The sequence below is a fragment of the Salvelinus sp. IW2-2015 genome, linkage group LG18 (genome assembly GCF_002910315.2).
Source record: "Salvelinus sp. IW2-2015 linkage group LG18, ASM291031v2, whole genome shotgun sequence".
NCBI classification, from domain to species: domain Eukaryota; kingdom Metazoa; phylum Chordata; class Actinopteri; order Salmoniformes; family Salmonidae; genus Salvelinus; species Salvelinus sp. IW2-2015.
Genome location: NC_036858.1, coordinates 37,998,032 through 38,021,890, shown reverse-complemented (window position 1 = coordinate 38,021,890; position 23,859 = coordinate 37,998,032). Strand labels below are relative to the sequence as shown.

The following is a 23,859-nucleotide window of genomic DNA, read 5'->3' as shown; positions in this document are numbered from 1 at the left end:
GAGGTGTACCTGTGGATGTATTTCAAGGCCTACCTTCAAACTCAGTTTGAGTTTCGCTTGACATCATGGGAAAATCAAAAGAAATCAGCCAAGACCTCAGAAAGAAATTGTAGACATCCACAAGTCTGGTTCATTCTTGGGAGCAATTTCCAAACGCCTGAAGGTACCACGTTCATCTGTACAAACAATAGTACGCAAGTATAAACACCATGGGACCACGCAGCCATCATACCGCTCAGGAAGGATACGCGTTCTGTCTCCTAGAGATTAATGTATTTTGGTGCGAAAAGTGAAAATCAATCCCAGAACAACAGCAAAAGACCTTGTGAAGATGCTGGAGGAAACAGGTACAAAAGTATCTATGTCCACAGTAAAACGAGTTCTATATTGACATAACCTGAAAGGCTGCTCAGCAAGGAAGAAGCCACTGCTCCAAAACCACCATAAAAAAAAGCCAGACTACGGTTTGCAACTGCACATGGGGACAAAGATCATACTTTTTGGAGAAATGTCCTCCAGTCTGATGAAACAAAAATAGAACTGTTTGGCCATAATGACCATCATTATGTTTTGAGGAAAAACGGGGAGGCTTGCAAGCCGAAGAACACCATTCCACCCATGAAGCACGGGGGTGGCAGCATCATGTTGTGGGGGTGCATTGCTGCAGGAGTGACTGGTGCTCTTCACAAAATAGATGGCATCATGAGGGAGGAAAATGATGTGGATATATTGAAGCAATATCTCAAGACATCAGTCAGGAAGTTCAAGCTTGGTCGCAAATGGGTCTTCCAAATGGACAATGACCCCAAGCATACTTCCAAAGTTGTGGCAAAATGGCTTAAGGACAACAAAGTCAAGGTATTGGAGTGGCCATAACAAAGCCCTGACCTCAATCCTATAGAAAATTTGTGGGCAGAACTGAAAAAGCGTGTGTGAGCAAGGAGGCCTACAAACCTGACTCAGTTACACCAGCTCTGTCAGGGGGAATGGGCCAAAATTCACCCAACTTATTGTGGGAAGCTTGTGGAAGGCTACTCGAAACGTTTGACCCAAGTTAAACAATTTAAAACCAATGCCACCAAATACTAATTGAGTGTATGTAAACTTCTGAGCCACTGGGAATGTGATGAAAGAAATAAAAGCAGAAAAAATAATTCTCTCTACTATTATTCTGATATTTCACATTCTTAAAATAAAGTTGTGATCCTGACGGACTTAAGACAGCAAATTTTTACCAGGATTAAATGTCAGGAATTGTCAAAAATTTAGTTTAAATGTATTTGGCGTAGGTTTATTTCATCTTCTGACTTCAACTGTAGCTAAATACAAACAAACCTACGGTCGTGGCCAAAAGTTTTGAGAATGACACAAATATTAATTTTCACAAAGTCTACTGCCTCATTTTGTATGATGGCAATTTGCATATACTCCAGAATGTTATGAAGAGTGATCAGATGAATTGCAATTAATTGCAAAGTCCCTCTTTGCCATGCCAATGAACTGAATCCCCCAAAAACATTTCCACTGCATTTCAGCCCTGCCACAAAAGGACCAGCTGACATCATGTCAGTGATTCTCTCGTTAACACAGGTGTGAGTGTTGACGAGAACAAGGCTGGAGATCACACTGTCATGCTGATTGAGTTCGAATAACAGACTGGAATCTTCAAAAGGAGGGTGGTGCTTGGAATCATTGTTCTTCCTCTGTCAACCATGGTTTCCTGCAAGGAAACACGTGCCGTCATCATTGCTTTGCACAAAAAGGGCTTCACATGCAAGGATATTGCTGCCAGTAAGATTGCACCTAAATCAACCATTTTTTGGATCATCAAGAACTTCAAGGAGAGCGGTTCAATTGTTGTGAAGAAGGCTTCAGGGCGCCCAAGAAAGTCCAGTAAGCACCAGGACCGTCTCCTAAAGTTGATTCAGCTGCGGGGTCGGGGCACCACCAGTACAGAGCTTGTTCAGGAATGGCAGCAGGCAGGTGTGAGTGCATCTGCACGCACAGTGAGGCGAAGACTTTGGAAGATGGCCTGGTGTCAAGAAGGGCAGCAAAGAAGCAACTTCTCTCCAGGGAAAACATCAGGGACAGACTGATATTCTGCAAAAGGTATAGGGATTGGACTGCTGAGGACTGGTGTAAAGTCATTTTCTCTGATGAATCCCCTTTCCGATTGTTTGGGGGATCCGGAAAAAAGCTTGTCCGGAGAAGACAAGGTGAGCGCTACCATCAGTCCTGTGTCATGCCAACAGTAAAGCATCCTGAGACCATTCATGTGTGGGGTTGCTTCTCAACCAAGGGAGTGGGCTCACTCACAATTTTGCCTAAGAACACAGCCATGAATAAAGAATGGTACCAACACATCCTCCGAGATTAACTTCTCCCAACCATCCAGGAACAGTTTGGTGACGAACAATGCATTTTCCAGCATGATGGAGCACCTTGCCATAAGGCAAAAGTGATAACTAAGTGGCTCGGGGAACAAAACATCGATATTTTAGGTCCATGGCCAGGAACTCCCCAGACCTTAATCCCATTGAGAACTTGTGGCAAATCCTCAAGAGGCGGGTGGACAAACAAAAACCCACAAATTCTGACAAACTCCAAGCATTGATTATGCAAGAATGGGCAGTCAGGATGTGGCCCAGAAGTTAATTGACAACATGCCAGGGCGGATTGTAGAGGTGTTGAAAAAGAAGGGTCAACACTGCAATTATTGACTCTGCATCAACTTCATGTAATTGTCAATAAAAGCCTTTTACACATATGAAATGCTTGTAATTATACTTCAGTATTCCATAGTACTCTGACAAAAATATCTAAAGACACTGAGGCAGCAGACTTTGTGAAAATGTATATTTGTGTCATTCTCAAAACTTTTGGCCACGACTGTACATCTTAGTACTAATTCTATTTTCCGCCAGGTCGGTATGTCTGTACAGTGCCCGGTCACTTACTGGACATCCTGCAATGATCCAGCCACGCAGTGAAAACGCTCGGGGACAGTCTTCCACTCCTTGGCCATCTTGACCATGCCGCCAGCGTCCAGCACACCGTAACCAAACAGGTGGTTGAACTCCAGGCCCACACCGTTCCTCCGCCACTGGTGCACCTCGTCATGTAGCTGGTTTCTCTTGGAGGTCAGCACGGACAAGTGCTGTATGTCCCTCCATGTCAGGTTAGGACTGCAGAGGGGGTGAAGGGGTGAGGGGGAGAGACAAGACAGAGTTAGATTTGTATTTATTTGATTATTTGATTTAACCTTTATTTAACTAGGCAAGTCAGTTAAGAATAAATTCTTATTTACAATGATGATTCTTATTTACAAACCCTAACCCGGACGACACTGGGCCAATTGTGTGCCGTCCTATGGGACTTCCAATCATGGCCGGTTGTGATACAGCCTGGAATCGAACCAAGGTCTGTAGTGATACCTCTAGCACTGAAATGCAGTGCCTTAGACCACTGCACCACTCGGGAGCGCACTCGGGAGATGTGTGTATCAGGTGTACACAGGTGACAGATCAGGCATTTAAAGGCTGAGCGCAATCAAAAACGAGATTTTCCGGTGTTTCATATACAAATGAAGTCAGGAGTTTACATACACTTAGGTTGGAGTCATGATAACTCATTTTTCAACCACTCCACAAATTTCTTGTTAACAAACTATAGTTTTGGCAAGTCGGTTAGGTTCTGTCTCCTAGAGATGAATGAACTTTGGTGCAAAAAGTGCAAATCAATCCCAGAACAACAGCAAAGGACCTTGAGAAGATGTTGGAGTAAACAGGTACAAAATTATCTATATCCACAGTAAAACGGGTTCTATATCGACATAACCTGAAAGGCCACTCAGCAAAACCGCCTTTAAAAAGCCAGACTACAGTTTGCAAATGCACACGAGGACAAAGATCGTACTTTTTGGAGAAATGTCCTCTGGTCTGATGAAACAAAATAGAACTGTTTGGCCAAAATGACCATTGTTATGTTTGGAGGAAAAAGGGGGATGCTTGCAAGCTGAACCACACCATCCCAACCGTGAAGCACGGGGGTGGCAGTATCATGCTGTAGGGGTGCTTTGCTGCAGGAGGGACTGGTGCTCTTTACAAAATAAATGGCATCATGAGGGAGGAAAATGTTGTGGATATATTGAAGCAACATCTCAAGACATCAGTCAGGAAGTTCAAGCTTGGTCGCAAATGGGTCTTCCAAATGGACAATGACCACAAGCATACTTCCAAAGTTGTGGCAAAATGACTTAAGGACAAGAAAGTCAAGTAATTGGAGTGGCCATCACAAAGCCCTGACCTCAAGCCTATAAAAATTTGTGGGCAGAACTGAAAAAGCGTGTGTGAGCAAGGAGGCCTACAAACCTGACTCAGTTACACCAGCTCTGTCAGGAGGAATGGGCCAAAATTCACCCAACTTATTGTGGGAAGCTTGTGGAAGGCTCCCGAACATTTGACCAAAGTTAAATTTAAAGACAATGCTATCAAATACTAATTGAGTGTATGTAAACATCTGACCCACTGGGAATGTGATGAAAGAAATAAAAGCTAAAATAAATCATTCTCTCTACTATTATTCTGACATTTCACATTCTTAAAATAGAGTGGTGATCCTAACTGTCCTAAAACAGGGAATTTTTACTGGGATTAAATGTCAGGAATTGTGAAAAACTGAGTTTAAATGTATTTGGCTAAGGTGTATGTAAACTTCCGACTTGAACTGTATATTACCACACTATGAGATTGGAATAATACTGTGAAATTGTGAAAATGATGATCATGTAATTTTAGTGTAAGAGCTGTTTGAAAAGACTGCCTGAATTTTCACCATGTTTTGTGTGGGATGGAGTTTTAGCCTGCCTGGTGTCATCAGTTAGATATATAAATAAATACTTAGCTAGATATCCAATTGTGTCGTTATCTGTGATATGATTCCTAAAAATAATAAGCCTGCTGGCTGTTGATTGCAAGAATGAATGGTGCCTAAGCCTAACCCTTATGATGATAGCTATGTAGCTAGCCAATAGCTATGACTTTTGAAAGCTCGGGCTGGTATTCAGCATGGAAACTAAATCATCCTGGTCTAGTTTACAACTGTCAATGATGTATTATTGTTATGTACTATTTAGTTTACATGTACACACACTGTATGCAATTATTTCTCTCTCCTCTCTGACACTGGTGGACTCAGCTCTCAGACCTTCGTGAGGACTACACTGTAGATATGTCACCTGTGCACCAGGCAGTCAATATTTTTTTATTTAACAAGGCAAGTCAGTTAAGAACAAATTCTTATTTACAATGACAGCCTAGGAACAATGGATGAACTGCCTTGTTCAGGGGCAGAACGACAGATTTGTACCTTATCAGCTCAGGGATTCGATCTAGCAATCTTTCGGTTACTGTCCCAACACTCTAACCACTAGGCTACCTGCCGCCCCAATTGAAGCTGTCCCTACGCTGCCAAGGGCAGACAGGGCTGGAGAGACTGGACAACATGCTGCTGAGGCTGCAGACAGGGCTGAGGGACAATCACACCCTCACAGCCTAGATTAAAAAATAGAAAGGATAATATGACATGGTTTGTTTATGTTGCACCATAATGCAAGGGAAAGCAGTTATGCATCGTAGGGGACCGAAATTGTTTTAGGTTATGGTGCTCCAGTGAGTGTTACTCATTGTGGACATAGGCACTAGTAAAGGGAATCCTAGTCTTCACCCAATAGCTCAGATTGTCACTGGTCATTTCACCTCCCATGCACGCTTTTAATTTGTTCCCATTCTGACTCTTCTTATATTAGGCTATAGGCCTAGTGGAAGGTATAAGGCTATATGCCTTGTGTATTAGGCTATAGGCCTAGTATGTACAGAAGCGATTGAAGTTGTAAAAGTTAATTATTGTTATAATATGCCTTATTCTTATCATATTTTGTGATTCCAAAGTTTGATGTAACTTGCACATTGTTTTCAGATTTGAGTCAATAAAGTTCTTGATTTATTCATATTTTATTATTTGTGTATGTTTTTCCTTATCATATTTAATACTAAATGCCATTTGTAATATGTTTTGGTGCAGATATGTGTTTAATAATCTATTTTTATTTTTTTTCTCCCCTTTTCTCCCCAATTTTCGTGGTATCCAATCGCTAGTAATTACTATCTTGTCTCATCGCTACAACTCCCGTACGGGCTCGGGAGAGACGAAGGTCGAAAGCCATGCGTCCTCCGAAACACAACCCAACCAAGCCGCACTGCTTCTTAACACAGCGCGCATCCAACCCGGAAGCCAGGGTTGTGTTTAATAATCAAACCAGATAAGAACGTGTTGGTAAAACTTTACAAGATTCCATTTGTAAAGGGTTTATAAAGGGTTTGTAATTACGTTATTGATGGTTATTTAATAATTTGTAAATGCATTATAAACCTTTAATAAATGGGTTATAACAAACTGGTCAAAATAGTGCGATAGCCAGTCAGTGCTTTCCAAATAGTGAGCCACTATTTATTTCCAGCTATTAACCATTTATACATGCACTTACAAATGTGTATACTATTGAACCTTTATGTATCATCATGCAACATTGTTTTAAATGGTTGCTCAGTTAAACAATAGTTATTTTCTCACCTTTGGGTGCGATGCATTGTTACTCTGTCCCAAGAACAGAAATAGTTCAAAAGTGGGGCAAGACACATCATGAAAACCAACCTCTTCTGTTCCTGGAACAGAGCACCCAAAAGTGAGAAAATACCTATTCTTCAACTGTGCAACTATTAAAAATAAGGTTGTATTATTATACATAAGGTTTAATCTTATAAGCATTTGTCAGGGCATTTATAAATGGATAATAACTGGAGGTAAATGTTGGATTACTATTTGGCAAACACTGACATTACTGCACTATTTTGACCAATGCGATCACCATTTACGAATGGTTTATAATGCATTTACAACATATTAAATAATCATTAATAACTTAATTTTAACCCCTTTATAAACCCTTTACAAATGGAACTTTATTGTAAAGTGTTTACCAAATTTTATTGTAATGGAACATTCTTGTGAATTTGAACATACACATTTTTACAGGTGTTTTTTCTTGTCTGATTACAATTTGATTGATGTGGTGCTATTGTATGTCATTTCATTTGAAAGGGCTGTTCCTCAGTTTTCAAAATATGTCTCATTTCATACTTGGTTTGACACCCGCAAATTTTGCTCATTAATGGATGCGTTCATGGTCTTTCAGACAGTTTTGGGAAACCCTGCCAGTGAAGCAGCAATGCTAATATGGGGATTTACAGTTACAGTTAGCTGGTGTTCTAATACTTTGTGTTTTCATTCCCCTGTAATTACAGGGTTGAGGAAATTCAATGAAAGGCCTCCTGGGGACACTTTAACAATGCCCTGAGTTTTTACATTAAGAATTGACCGTTCTAGAGAGGATGGAAGACCGTTTTTTTTGTGTGACTGCAGGGACAGAATGAAGCACCATGTTGAGGATGAATGAAGCCTATTCCTGTTACCACAGTAAACTGAAACTCAACACAGGGAATTATAAGGTCACGATGGGTTGTGTGGAAAGACGGTTACTAAACTTTTAGAAAAACGTGAAAGGATTACGTTTTCCTATGATATCATGTTGACTGGGGTGGTAGATAAAAACATATTCATTAATCTATTCAATTCACCTTGACAAGCAAGCTATCAAAACCACCTATCTACAGCACAGTAGACTACATGAAAGTAGAAATTTGAGAATCCAGCAAATCATGTACTTAATCATGTACACCTCCTTGTAGATCACAAAGTAAGGGAAATTATACACAAATCCAATAAAAGACTGAATGGATTCTGGTGCATTTAATACATTCATAAAAGTAATGAATGAAATAAAGGTCTGATCTCTTGATACACTGATGATGAAGCCTCAGATGTGTGAACATAAAGGGTCTCTGCTTTGAGACATCTGGCAGCACGTCTCTTTCTTATCTCTACTGTGGAATGACAGCTTTGTTCTGTGCTGACACACTGACTCCTGACACCACACAGTTCAAGTGTGTTTGGCCAGTAAAAAGGGTCTTTGCACTCAGTAACACACACCAGCTTTTTACCGACAGCCAGAGCTGCACAAGTATGTGGACAGCCCTTCAAATTTGTGGATTCAGCTTTTTCCGCCACAACCGTTGATGACAGGTGTATAAAATCGAGCACACAGCCATGCAATCTCCTAGACAAACATTGGCAGTAGAATGGCCCATACTGAAGGGCTCAGTGACTTTCAACAAGGCACCGTCATACGATGCCACCTTTCCAACAAGTCAGTTCATCACATTTCTGCCCTGCTAAAGCTGCCCTGGTCAACTGTAAGTGCTGTTATTGTGGAGCAACAACGGCTCAGCCGTAAAGTCGTAGGCCACACAAGCTCACAGAAAGAGACCGCCGAGTGCTGAAGCAATGTAGTGCGTAAAAATCGTCTGTCCTCGTTTGCAACACTCACTACCGAGTTCCGAACTGCCTCTGGAAGCAACCTCTGCACAAGAACTGTTCGTCTGGAGCTTCATGAAATGGGTTTCATGCCCGAGCTGCCGCACACAAGCCTAAGATCACCATGCGCAATGCCAAGCGTCATCTGCAGTGGTGTAAAGCTCGCCGCCATTGGACTCTGGAGCAGTGGAAACGTATTCTCTTAAGTGATGAATCACGCTTCGCCATCTGGCAGTCCGACAGACGAATCTGGATTTGGCTGATGCCAGGAGAACGCTACCTGCCCCAATGCATAGAGCAAACTAAAGTTTGGGGAAGGCCCTTTCCTGTTTCAGCATGACAATGCCCCCGTGCACAAAGCGAGGTTCATACAGAAATGGTTTGTCGAGATCGATGTGGAAGAACTCCGAAAACCCCATCGAACACCTTTGGGATGAATTGGAACATCGACTGCAAGCCAGGCCTAATCACCCAACATCACTGCCCGACCAAACTAATGCTCTTGTTGCTGAATGGAAGCAAGTCCCCACAGCAATGTTTCAACATCTAGTGAAATCCCTGCCAGAGGAGTGGAGGCTGTCATAGCAGCAAAGGGGTGACCAAAATGCTTAGTTTAGCGAAATGCTTATGTTACTCCAACCGTACAGTAATAAGTAACCAAAAAAAACATGCAAATCCCCCCAAAATTAAGGAATTAAGAAATACAGAAATGTTAGAACAAGCAATGTCAAATATATTATATTATATTGTTCAGATCAAATGTGCCAATTGCCTTCCATTTTTTACATTACATTTTAGTCATTTAGCAGACGCTCTTATCCAGAGCGACTTACAGTAGAGTGCATACATTTTTATTACATTTTTACATACTGAGACAAGGATATCCCTACCGGCCAAACCTCCTACCGCAAACCTCCCTAACCCGGACGACGCTATGCCAATTGTGCGTCGCCCCACGGATCTCCGGTTGCGGCCGGCTGCGACAGAGCCTGGCGCCGAACCCAGCCCAGCCTGGGCGTGAACCAGAGACTCTGGTGGCGAGCTAGCACTGCGCAGCTAGCACTGCGATGCAGTGCCCTAGATTTTACATTTTTGCGACCATAAGGACGAAATTAAAAGTTTTCACATTGGCTATGAATTCATGATGTTTGAAATTAAAGATGTTTAATTATCGCTATTGACATAGTGCTAATCTTTGCTAATCTTTGTTGAACATAAAAAACCCCAAAACAAAAACTATGCATTTATCATTATGGATTTTATATCGTGGAAATGGGCTGAGGTATTCCTCTGGTTTACTTGTCAACAACGTGACTTACGTGTCCCGGCTGGAATTGCTGGGAGAACACTCCAGCATCTTACATCACCAGCTAGTGCTGAGTCGCTCTGTTTCATGTATATGTGCTTTCGGTAATTAATAAAATATGAATGTGCGCTTTGAGCGTAGTCTTCAAGATAAATCTTTTTATTTTTCTGCCATGTAATGAGGTATAAAGAACACCAGCCAGGCCAAACATTATTTGTATCCCTGGCACGAACACAGAGAAAAACTGGGCAAGACAACACTTTTTTTCATGGAGTAAGTCTGTGGGCCTAATGGCAGGTTTGGTAAATAAGTGATTCAATGAAGAGATAAGATATGAAGTGGTCTGAAGAGGAGGAGAGCAATGGAGGGAGATAAGAAGAAGAAGGCCTGGGGGGGGGGAGGAGAGAGAGAGAGAGAGAGAGAGAGAGAGAGAGAGAGAGAGAGAGAGAGAGAGAGAGAGAGAGAGAGAGAGAGAGAGAGAGAGAGAGAGAGAAGAGAGAGAGAGAGAGAGAGAGAGAAGAGAAGAGATAGAGAGAGAGAGAGAGAACTTGAATTTGACTCTGGGAGAGAAAGACAGAGAAAGAATAGGTAGTTTGTAATGAGACAGTCATGGTTTCAGTCACTGTGGAGCTGCATTTATTCAAAACATCTCATCCATTTTAATACAGTGAGAACAGCAGAAGCCATATTCTGTGTAGGAGTAAGTACTTCAGACACTGACCGGTAATGGCTGTATAAATATTTAGCTGGCAGCATTTGTCCATGGGCGTGTGGGGCAAATGATGAGGAGGGCAGATGAGGTGTGTGTGGTGTGTGTGTGTGTGTGTTGTGTGTGTGTGTGTGTGTGTGTGTGTGTGTGTGTGTGTTGTGTGTGTGTGTGTGTTTGTGTGTGTGTGGTGTGTGTGTGTGTGTGTTGTGTGATGTTGTGTGTGTGTGTGTGTGCGTGTGTACATACTTGGCCTCCAACGCCAAGGCAAACACTCCGGCTGCTTCAGGAGCTGCTGCTGATGTTCCAGAGTGGCGCAGGGTGCAGTTTCCATACAGGTCCGTGGTGGCCTACCATAACACAACGATGGAAGACGAAAACTGTAGTCATATCAGTGAGCTAACAACATTCAACAAGAGGAGAGGAGAGGAGGGGAGAGGAAGGTGGAAAAGTAAAGACTTCAAGAATGCAAATTATTCAGTAAACATTTGATTCAGATGTGTAGTTTAATTACAGATAATCAGAGGTCTTATCCAATTAGTCAGAGAGGAAGAAGCCCATGAGGGAATCCTTGGCTCTCTCAACCGTCATGGCTTTCTGGTGCAAGTCAAAACACAAACAGTGCTGTCAAATACGGTTCTCATATACACTATATATACAAAAGCATGGGGAGCATGGGGATTCGACGATTTCAGCCACACCCATTGATGACAGGTGTATAAACACCAAGCAAGCGGCACCATGAAGACCAAGGAGAACTCCAAACAGGTCAGGGACAAAGTTGTGGAGAAGTACAGATCAGGATTGGGTTATAAAAAAAATATCAGAAACTTTGAACATCCCACTGAGCACCATTAAATCCATTATTAATTTTTTTTTAAGAATATTGCACCACAACAAGCCTGCCATGAGAGGGCCGCCCACCAAAACTCACGGACCAGGCAAGGAGGGAAGTAATCAGAGAGGCAACAAAGTGACCAAAGATAACCATGAAGGAGCTGCAAAGCTCCATTGGACCCCTTTAAGCCGTACATACCACAGAGCTGGGATTTACGGCAGAGTGGCCAGAAAAAAAGCCATTGCTTAAAGATTTTTTTTTGCTGTGGGGATGTTTTTCATTGGCAGGGACTGGGAAACTGGTCAGAATTGAAGGAATGATGGATGACGCTAAATACAGGAAGCCTCTTGAGGGAAAGTCTTCCAGAGATTTGAGACTGGGATGGAGGTTCACCTTCCAGCAGGACAATGACCCTAAGCATAATGCTAAAGCAACACGAGTGGTTTAAGGGGAAACATTTAAATGTCTTGGAATGGCCTAGTCAAAGACCAGACCTCAATCCAATTGAGAATCTGTGGTATGACTTAAAGATTGCTGTACACCAGCGGAACCCATCCAACTTGAAGGAGCTGGAGCAGTTTTGCCTTGAAGAATGGGCAAAAATCCCAGTGGCTAGATTTGACAAGCTTATAGAGACACCCCATGAGACTTGTAGCTGAAATTGCTGCAAAAGGTGTCTCTACAAAGTGTTGACTTTGGGGGAGTGAATAGTTATGCACGCTCAAGTTCTCAGTCTTTTCGTCTTATTTCTTGTTTGTTTCACAATAAATAATATTTTGCATCTTCAAAGTGGTAGGCATGTTGTGTAAATTAAATGATACAAACACCCCCCAAAAAAACATTTTAATTCCAGGTTGTAAGGCAACAAAATAGGAAAAATGCCAAGGGGTTGAATACTTTCTCAAGCTACTGTATTGCCAAAGCGTACTTTGGAGTTTAAGTGATACATTTACAATATTAACATCATTAAAATTGTAATAATCAAGACTGTTAATGGGACAATCAGTAACAACAATAATCAAGGGTCAAAATAACCATACATTGAGCAGTAACAATAACATAGTGGACATGTGCAGGTTGGTTGGTCTGTCAGACACTGTTCCTCATTTTATGGCAGGTAGCAATGTAGTGCTTTGCCAACCCACAGCTCTCTGCGTCCTCCCCCAACAGGACGGGTAGCCTATTCTCATCAGAGAGGTCTTTGAATCCTTTAGTAAGACTTTCAAATTTGTGGAAATTACACTCTCTTTATATTTTTTACATTTTGTCAGGAAATGCAGCTCTATCTTGGGTTCTGCTGTGGTGCTGTGGTTGCACAGCCTTTCCTCAACAGGGAGCCAGTTTTTCCTGTGTCTACCCTTCTCAATTGCAAGGATGTGCTCACTGAGCTTGTACTTTGTCAAGGTTTTAATCAGTAACCATGGTCAAATAGTTTGCCATAGTGACGTGTCAATTTAGGGCCTATCTCATCCCTCTCTCCCTCCCTTCCGCCCCCTATGGCACAGATGATTCATACATTGTCTTGTGATAACTCTGCACGTCGAGATAATACCCCAGATAAATGCAGATATAACAACCAAGCAGAAAGTTATAGTCCATCTCTCTCTGCTATGTCATTGTCCCAGTCCTCTACTCTGATGGCAGATATATGCACTCAGTGTACTCAAAGTACTCAGCCTGAGGATAACAATGAGATGAACTTGGTCAACCACTCCCTCTCTCTTTTTTTCACACCCCTTCTAACACACTCACCACGCCAGCCTCAGGGTTCCTCTTGCGTCCGTTGCTGAAGGTGGATGCGAGGGTGGAGGAGCAGCTCTCGTCATACAGGGCCGTGCGGCCGTCGTTGATGGCTGAGTTGATGGAGATGGTCCACATGCTGGAGGCGTAACCATCGCAGTTACAGTCGTCATAGCTACCACCGTCTCCAGAGGCCCATACGTAGATACTGCCTTTCCCTCCTCGGCCCTACAAGACAACACATCAACTGGCTTCAGGATGTGTTATAGGGGTAGAAGCAGTGGAAGTGGTACAGATGTAGATCTTAATGTTATCACCCTGTAGCAGGAGAACTTTCCTGCAATGCAGGAAATATAAAATGTATAGTGTATATGAGGTTTAAAAAGGCTTCTGAAGTTTGTAATTTCCACCTATACATTTCAGACTTGATTTTATTTTATTTTTTATGTATCAACACCTTCAAAAAAAGTCATTAATTATAATCCAGATAACAATTCACATTTCCAGTTGCTGCAGGTTTATTTTCCTGCTGTAGCAAACAGGCTCAAATTAAGATCCTACATCTGTAGTGATAGCAGTACATTGGTAGTAGTGCTGGGGCGGTAGGTAGACTAGTGGTTAGAGCGTTGGGCCAGTAACTCAAATCCCTGAGCTGACAAGGTAAAAATCTCTTGTTCTGCCGGTCTACTGGGGAACCCACTGTTCCCCAGTAGACCGTCATTGTAAAAAATAATTTGTTCTTAACATGTGTTGTTCCTTCTCTCTTTCCATAAACAATCAGTTACAAGGTAAAAATACAGATTCATCAAACTGAGGACAGAGAAATATGTGTGCACCAGACAGGTCAAGGCTTCTTGCAAGCTTGGCTTTGAGGTGTAATTTATACACCAAAAAATGCAGTTAACATACACTTAGGTTGGCGTCATTAAAAGTAGTTTTTCAACCACTCCACAAATTTCTTGTTAACAAACTATAGTTTTGGCAAGGCGGTAAGGACATCTACTTTGTGCATGACGCAAGTAATTTGTTTACAGGCAGTAAACAATTGTTTGCAGACAGATTAATTCACTTATAATTCGCTGTATCACAATTAGACCTCCACAAGTCTGGTTCATCATTGCGAGCAATTTCCAAACGCCTGAAGGTACCACGTTCATCTGTACAAACAATAGTACGCAAGTATAAACACCATGGGACCACGCAGCTGTCATCCGATCAGGAAGGAGACGTGTTCTGTCTCCTAGAGATGAACGTACTTTGGTGCAAAAGTGAAAATCAATCCCAGAACAATAGCAAAGAACCATGAAGATGCTGGAAGAAACAGGTACAAAAGTATCTATATCCTCAGTAAAATGAGTCCTATATTGACATAACCTGAAAGGCTGCTCAGCAAGGAAGAAGCCACTGCTCCAAAACCGCCATAAAAAAAAGCCAGACTACGGTGGAGACAAAGACTGCACAGGGGGACAAAGATCATACTTTTTGGATAAATGTCCTCTGGTCTGATGAAACAAAAATAGAACTGTTTGGCCATAATGACCATCGTTATGTTTGGAGCAAAAAGGGGGGGCTTGCAAGCCGAAGAACACCATCCCAACCGTGAAGCACGGGGGTGGCAGCATCATGTTGTGGGGGAGCTTTGCTGCTTTAGGGACTGGTGCACTTCACAAAATTAATGGCATCATGAGGTAGGAAAATCATGTAGATATATTGAAGCAACATCTCAAGACTTCAGTCAGGAAGTTAAAGCTTGGTCGTAAATGGGTCTTCCAAATGGACAATGACCCCAAGCATACTTCCAAAGTTGTGGCAAAATGGCTTAAGGACAACAAAGTCAAGGTATTGGTATTGGAGTGGCCATAACAAAGCCTTGACCTCAATCCTATAGAAAATTTGTGGGCAGAACTGAAAAAGCATGTGTGAGCAAAGAGGCCTACACAGCTGACTCAGTTACATCAGCTCTGTCAGGAGGAATGGGCCAAKATTCACCCAACTTATTGTGGGAAGCTTGTGGAAGGCCACCCGAAACGTTTGACCCATACTTATTGAGTGTATGTAAACTTCTGACCCACTGGGAATGTGATGAAAGAAATAAAAGCTGAAATAAATTATTCTCTGTACTATTATTCTGATATTTCACATTCTTAAAATAAAGTGGTGATCCTAACTGACCTAAGAGAGGGCATTTTTACTGGGATTAAATGTCAGGAATTGTGATAAACTTAGTTTAAAAGTATTTCGCTAAGGTGTATGTAAACTTCCAACTTCAACTGTATGTAACAGATGTTACAAATATGTATTTGATGGTCATTCAGGTTAAATAGGTTGTCCAATCATAATTAGGTACCTAGCTAACATTAGATTGAGTGTTAGTTAGATAGCATACAACAGTTAGCTAGCTAGCCATTTTCTGTTCTAATATATCTGGCTGTGGTAACGTTAGCTAGCTAACAAAGTTAGCCTCACGACCATGCCCACGACACTAGCTTACTGAAGTGTATAAACTATGTCAGTGTCTGTAATGGTATCTAGTTAAAGCTAGCTAGGTACCTTAGCTAGCTTAGTCTGAAACTTCTTCTGGACTGTCTCAGACAATGTTTCACTCCTTAGCTATGTTACCTAAATTTGCTGGCTAGCTAGCTAAGTTACTAAAGTTAGATTTGACTTATTCTATATATGGGTAAATTTAACCAAGCCATTTGGCAGGCTTATCTTATGCTTGCATGGTGATTGATTGAGTTAGCTGGCGTTACTGTACTGGTTTTCAATGGTTTCTGACAGTGGCAGCTTTAGTCGGACTTGTGAAGTTGAGGAGAATGAATGCAAATTATGTTGGCTAGCTAACGTTAGAGTTTACCTTAAATGTCATGTAGCCAAGTTAGTTTAGCTAGCTAACTAGCTAGCTACACTATATAAACAAAGTATGTGGACACTCCTTCAAATTAGTGGATTGGGCTATTTCAGTCACACCTGTTGCTGACAGGTGAATAAAATTGAGCACACAGTCATGCAATATTCATAGACAAACATTGGCGGTAGAATGGACATACTGAAGAGCTCAGTGACTTTAAATGTGGCACCGTCATAGGATGTCACCTTTCCAACATGTCAGTTCGTCATATTTCTGCATGAAGTGGTAGGCCACACAAGCTCAAAGAACGGGACTCCAGAGTGCTGAATCTCGCAGCGCGTAAAAATTGTCTGTCCTTGGTTGTAACGCTCACTATCGAGTTCCAAACTGCCTCTGGAAGCAATGTCAGCACAATAACTGTTTGTTGAGAGCATGAAATGGGTTCCCATGGCCTAGCAGTCACACACAAGCTTAAGATCACCATGCTCAATGTCAAGCGTCGACTGGAGTGGTCTAAAGCTCGCCGCCATTGGACTCTGGAGAAGTGGGAACGCGATCTCTGGAGTGATGAATCACACTTCACCATCTCGCAGTCTGACGGATGAATCTGGGTTTGGCGGATGCCAGGAGGACGCTACCTGCCCCAAAGCCAAATGCAAACTGTAAAGTTTTTCATGGTTTCATACTTTTGGTCATGTTGTGTATGTTTCCATCATTTTTATATTTCTGTACTTAAATGCAGAGGTCAAGGCCAATGAATGGACAGCTTTGTAAAGATACACTGAATGAGTGGAACCTGGCCTCTTTAATTACAAAGTTTGAGTGTAAAACTGAGAAATTCCTTTTTGAGAGTAGGGACAGAGCTTTGGGGGGGGTGAAACACAGATTTTCATTGACCCTGTGTAAAACAGCATTTACGTCTTCCACATTGTCATCAATAACCGCAAGGCCGCGGGGCCTGACGGTATTCCAGGGCACATTCTCAGAGCATGCGCAGAACAGCTGATAGGCATTTTCATGGTCATTTTCAACCTCTCCGTATTCCCAGTCTATAATCTCTACATGTTTAAAGATGTTTACCATCATTCCTGTCCCCAAGAACTCTAAGGCTTCATTCCACAATGACTACCGCCCTGTACCACTCACTTCTGTAATCATGAAGTGCTTTGAGAGGCTGGTTATGGCACACATTAACTCCACCATCCCAGACACCCTAGACCCACTCCAATTTGCATACCGCCCCAAGAGATCCATAGATGACGCAATCTCAATTGCTCTCAACACTGCATCCACCCCCATAGATGAGGGGAATACCTATGTGAGAATGCTGTTCATTGACTACAGCTCAGCGTTCAACACCATTGTCCCCTACAAGCTCGTCACCAAGCTTAGGACTCTGGGTCTGAACACCTCTTTCTGCAACTAGATTCTGGACTTTCTGACAACAGGTGGGGAGGGTAGGCAACATCACCTCCACCACGCTGACCCTCAACTCCATTATCAAGTTCGCTGATAACACGACAGCGGTAGGACTGATCACTGGCGACGATGAGCCAGCCTACAGGGATGAAGTCAGTGACCTGGCAGTGTGGTGCCGGAGTAACAACCTTTCCCTCAACGTCAGCAAGACCAAGGAGCTGATCACGGACTACAGGAAATGGGGGGGCGAGCACACCCCCATCCACATCGACGGGGTGGCAGTGGAGCAGGTAGACAGCTTCAAGTTCCTCGGTTCCAAATCACTAAAGAATTAAAATGGTTCAAACACACAAATCCTGAAAAGGATCTACAGCTGTACCACTGAGAGCATATTGACTAGCTGCATCACTGCTTGGTATGGCAATAGTACCGCCCTTGATCACATGGCACTACAGAGTGTTGTGAGGACAGCCCAGTACATCACTGGGCCGAGCTCCCTGCCATCCAGGACCTCTATATCAGGCGATGTGAAAAGAAGGCCTGGAAAATCGTCAAAGACCCCAACCACCCACGGCAAGAGGTACCGGTGCATCAAGTCTGACACCAACAGGCTCTTGAACAGCTTCTATCCCCAAGCAATAAGACGAATAAATAGATAACAAAATAGCTACACGACTGTTAACCTTGTATCTTTCTTGACCTTTAAAAAATATATATTTGCACTGTCTCTATGCATACTCACAGGGCCCTACACAATCACACACGCTGTCACTCCAACACACACACAATACTCATCATTTGCTCAATTACACATAATATGCATATACATTTATACTGACTCTACACACCTGCCCACCCACTCACATGCAAGCTGCTGCTACTGCACTCTGTTTATCTTATATCCCGTTGCACAGTATCTAACTCCATCACTCCAGTATCCCTGCACATATAAATGTGACCCGATTCAGGAAACTAGGTGTATGTCGCGAGTCACTACTTCACAGCAGCACCATTTATCAAAATGCATTTTTTGGCAGAAATGCCTTATGGAACATGTGAACTTTCATGTGCCTTAATGACACACGTGTATGCCATCTTGTAAATATGAATACAATTGTTAAATTAGGGGTTTAGTTGGTTTAGCCACAGAAAAAGTCAGGAACCTTCCCGCTAGCCATGATTGTCTGAGATAATGAGTGGGCTGGACATGCCGAGAGATGAGTTTGGATTTGTCTGCCATGTAGCAGGCTTCTGTCTATAATATGAGCTGTTCAGTATGTGTAGGTAATCCTTTCTAACACAGCTTTTTTTGAAAGACATCACGTAGTACAACTGCATAAGTGTTGCTCTCCACTTTTTGGTGAACTGTGTTTTTAAATGAGTTGAACTAGAGTATGATAGCTAAGGAGGTGGAGAAAAATCTGGCATTTTTTTGCAAATATGCAGACAGAGTGGAAAAGAGAACACACAGAAGGCTGTTGTATGAAACACCTGTTTCCGGGTTACATCTTCAAACTAAGGTCAAGCATGACATCCGTGACAGAGAGGGAGAAAAGTTCATCCATGTATACAGGTAAGAGAGTCTAGCTAGCTACATTTTCAGATATTAGACATTTCTAATTTTGTCAGTCATTTTCATTTCAAGTTAAAGTACTGCCCAGGCAGAACTCTCATAACGAGGTGGACCAGAGTCTTCTCAGTAGTGCAATTATCAGTCACAGACGGATAATGACTAAAACAGACTCAATTGTATTTAGCTAACATTAGCTGTCTGGCTAGCTGTCTAACGTTACGTGTATGATCTATGTAGTAATATTATTCGTACCTCAATATTATTCGTACCTTATTCGTACCTCAATTTGCATTGCTAGTTGTAGCCTAATGTTAGCCAGCTAAACATTGAACCTGGTTGGTTAGTTACCTGCAGATTCATGTAGGGTAGTAACTTTATGAGTTGGGATTATGGTGCATTGTTTAGCTAGTTAGCTACATGCCTAACCAAAAGACTCCACTATGCAAGTACCTATTTCAATAGAATGGTTATGATGTCACTGCGACAACTGTCAGACATTGCTGGTAAATTCGCTCTGGGTATCTACTCTGATTTCAGAGCACTCTCGTCTGAGTGTGCCAGAGCGCAGAATAACTGACGAATTTCCGTACGCTCCACATTTTAGCTGAACAGCGTACCACTTACCTTAAAACCCCCATACCATTGAATTACTTCAATTACAAAAAAACATGTGAAATGTGCATTGAAGTCGAGCAGTGAATTTCAAACAGATTCAACCACAAAGACCAGGGAGGTTTTACAATGCCTCGCAAAGAAAGGCACCTATTGGCAGATGGGTAAAAATAAAAAAGCAGACATTGAATATCCCTTTGAGAATGGTGAAGTTAGTCATCACACTTTGGATAGTATCAATACACCTGGTCACTACAAAGATACAAGTGACGGTGATATGGTGAAATCCCTGAGCGCTTTCCTTCCTCTCCGTCAACTGAGTTAGAAAGGATGGCTGCATCTTTGTAGTGACTGGGTTTATTTAATTATTTAAGAATAATTCAGTTGCGGCCAACGTATTTGGCCACAACTGTATATATTTTCTCCCTCAAATCAAGGAAGGTCCCTTATGTTGTTAACCCCTGATCTAGGTAAACCTGATTTGCGTATGTGTCCCTCTCACCACATCTATTCCTGCCTCTCCATCTAAATTGCAAAGTGCCGTTTGAAATGCAGTGAGATTACATATGTGCACGGCTATTGTCTCCAGCGCTCCCAGAATGAAGCACTCTTATGTATCAAGCACCGCTTCCAGAATATTCCATATGATTTATTTCCATTATCCATGTCAATTTGCAAAATGAAGCCACCTCGCTCAAGATGCAAACTAAGTATCTTGTTTAGAGTGAAGTGATTGTACCGGGGCGGGGGTGACAAGTGTTCCCCAGCTGTTAAAGAGAATAACAAAAAACATACATGGCTGTTTAATGGAAAATAATCGAATTGAATTATTCTCATCTTAGGTCGGTGGAAAAGAAAGTACTATTTTTGTTGTTGTACAACGTGCATCGTGCCTAGCCTACGTAATGGTTTACATATGTGATCATTAGCATGAGAGAGGCATAGTGGAATACTGCTTGATTAGTTGTGTTTATCTTAGCCATGCTTAGAGCACATTTTGCACCTCCTCAACAACATTGGATGAGATAGGGTCAGAGCAGATCAGACCACCCCCTGCATGGTATTGTGAATCATCAAGCAGCTAATTGCCACTGGCAGTATGCTAACTAACTGTGTGTGTCTAGGGGGTGTCTGTGAAAGTGTGTAACAGCAAGGCTGTTCTTTTTCCTATTCTGTGTCTTGAGTCTAATATAATGTATGCCTCTTCAAAGAACACAGTTACCCCAGTAGGACAAGTACAGGTACTCTATAAGCCTGTTATTTCCAGTCAGCCCAGTGTGTGTTTGTATGTGTGTGTGTGTGTGTGTGTGTGTGTTTGCACCTTGTTGACTCCATCAGCCATGGCTTGCAAAGTGAGCTCTCTGGGTCCGTCTACTGTCTTGCCGTCATCGGTGGGACCCCAACTAGCACTGTAGATGTCAATGACCTGGGGCATATGGCTGATGGATGATGCCTCGATGATGTCCGTCATGAAGGGTTGGTCCAGCATACGGATACCTGGGGGAGGAGGAGAGGATGGGTGGGGAGAGACATGTAGTGTAAGATACACATTGTCTATCGTAGGAATCAGTCAAGCCATTGGTTACACATTATTAAAATGCTAAGCCACTGTTGACCAAATATATTTTGTATGGCTTGACTATTGCTTTAAAAACTGGAGAAAGTACTTTATAACAAAATATACCAGTTAGCAATTAGGTAATTTGTGTTGGTGCTACAGTTTTACCTACATCTCTTTATGTTAGGCCAGTCTTTATACAAACTGTATATATGAAATATATTCAGCCCCCGTTGATGCACCTATTTGGAGAAAAAGTTATGTAAACATAATGAAATCTCTAAACCAATTAATTGTAACATCAAATCCTTCATTATGGTGCTTCCATAACTCCTTTCAACCTCTATGGAAATTGATGAGTTCGAGGTTATTAACAACATACTGATGAAGAAGTCTCTCAATTGGAAATTTGAATTCCACCCAAAACAAAGTGTGACATAGCTGCTTCCAGAGCCAAATCAAAGGGAGAATTCAATGAGAAATGGATGAATGGAATTGTCTATATCGAGTGTTGTAATTTTGCTTCTGCAACTGCATTCTCACATTTACAGTATTGTATAAAACCAAAGATATAATTTGTCTGTGAGTTCACAAGCTGATCAATACTGGGGAATGTCTGTGTAGAATCAAATCAAATGTTATTGGTCACGTGCACATGGTTAGCAGATGTTAAAACCTCTCTGGGATATGTGGGATGCTAGCGTCCCAACTGGCCAACTTCCAGTGAAAATGCAGAGCGCCAAAATCATATAAATTACTATAAAAATTTAACTTTGATGATATCACACATTCAATATACCAAATTAAAGCTACACTTGTTGTGAATCCAGCCAACGTGTCAGATTTCAAAAATGCGAAAGCAAAGGATGCTATTATCTGAGCATAGCACCCAAGCAAACAAACACAGACCATCATATTTCAACCCTCCAGGCGCGACACAAAACCCAGAAATATAGATATATTTCATGCCTTACCTTTGACGAGCTTCTTCTGTTGGCACTCCAATATGTCCCATAAACATCACAAATGGTCCTTTTGTTCGATTAATTGCGTCGATTTATATCCAAAATGTCAATTTATTTGGCGCGTTTGATCCAGAAAAACACCAGTTCCAACTTGCGCAACTTGACTACAAAATATCTCAAAAGTTACCTGTAAGCTTTGTCCAAACATTTCAAACTACTTTTGAAATACACATTTAGGTATTTTTTAACGTAAATAATCAATAAAATTGAAGACGGGATGATCTGTGTTCAATACCGGAGGAAAACAACATGTAGCGAGCCTCTGTGTAACGCGCCTCTAACAAAGAGTAAACTTCCCTCGAGCCTCATTCTGAAAAGTTTTACTTCTTAATTTCTCAAAGGAAAAACATCAACCAATTTCTAAAGACTGATGACATCCAGTGGAAGCGATAGGAACTGCAAGGAGGTCCCTTAGAAATCTGGATTCCCAATGAAACCTGATTGAAAATAGAGTGACCAAAAAAAAAAAATCTGAATGGTTTGTCCTTGGGGTTTCGCCTGCCAAATAAGTTCTGTTATAGTCACAGACATGATTCAAACAGTTTTAGAAACTTCAGAGTGTTTTCTATCCGAATCTACTAATAACTATGCATATTTTAGTTTATGGGCATGAGTAGCAAGCAGTTTAATTTGGGCACGCTTTTCATCCAAAATTCTGAATGCTGCCCCCTATCCTAGAGAAGTTTTAAAGGCGAGTGTAGCGAAATGCTTGTGCTTCTAGTTCCGACAGTGCAGTAATATATAACAAGTAATTTAACAATTCCTCAACAACTACCTAATACACACAAATCTAAAGGGATGGAATAAGAATATGTACATGTAAATATATGGATGAGCAGTGGCCGAGCGGCATAGGCAAGGTGCAATACATGGTATAAGATACATCATATACATATGAGATGAGTAATGTAAGATATTTAAACATTATTAAAGTGGCATTGTTTAAAGTGACTATTGAGTCTCTATGTAGGCAGCAGCCTCTCTGAGTTAGTGATTGCTGTTTAGCAGTCTGATGGCCTAGAGATAGAAGCTGTTTTTCAGTCTCTCGGTCCCAGCTTTGATGCACCTGTACAGACCTCGCCTTCTGGATGGTAGCGGAGTGAACAGGAAATGACTCGGGTGGTTGTTGTCCTTGATAATCTTTTTGGCCTTCCTGTGGCATTGGGTGCTGTAGGTGTCCTGGAGGGCAGGTAGTGTGCCCCCAGTGAAGCGTTGCGCAAACCGTACCACCCTCTGGAGAGCCTTGCGGTTGAGGGCGGTGCAGTTGCCGTACCAGGCGGTAATACAGCCTGACAGAATGCTCTCAACTGTGCACCTGTAAGAGTTTGTCAGGGTTTTAGGTGACAAGCCAAATGTATTGCTGTTTAGCAGTCTGATGGCCTTGAGATAGAAGCTGTTTTTCAGTCTCTCGGTCCCAGCTTTGATGCACCTGTACGGACCTCACTATCTGTTGCGCCTTCTTCACCACACTGTCTGTGTGGGTGGACCATTTCAGTTTGTCTGGGAAGTGTACGCTGAGGTTATTTTCCTGACACCACCATCTGAGTGCCCTCACCTCCTCCCTGTAGGCTGTCTCGTCATTGTTTGTAATCAAGCCCACTACTGTTGTGTCGTCTGCAAACTTGATGATTGAGTTGCAGGCGTGCATGGCCACACAGTCATGGGTGAACAGGGAGTACAGGAGGGGCTGAGCATGCACCCTTGTGGGGCCCCAGTGTTGAGGGTCAGCGAAGCGGAGATG

General features: G+C 42.2%; 1 protein-coding gene across 1 annotated transcript in view; it reads right to left on the bottom strand.

The window, feature by feature from the left end:
• The window catches only part of LOC111977791 (neuroendocrine convertase 2-like), a 65,507-nt gene that overhangs the window by 4,760 nt on the left and 36,888 nt on the right, over positions 1 to 23,859 (bottom strand). The window contains exons 8-11 of the mRNA XM_024007455.2: positions 20,857 to 21,032; positions 13,093 to 13,308; positions 10,752 to 10,852; positions 2,958 to 3,185 (exon numbers count right to left, since the gene is read on the bottom strand). Of these exons, the coding sequence (XP_023863223.1) occupies positions 2,958 to 3,185; positions 10,752 to 10,852; positions 13,093 to 13,308; positions 20,857 to 21,032 (721 nt within the window). The remainder of the gene's footprint in view (positions 1 to 2,957; positions 3,186 to 10,751; positions 10,853 to 13,092; positions 13,309 to 20,856; positions 21,033 to 23,859) is intronic.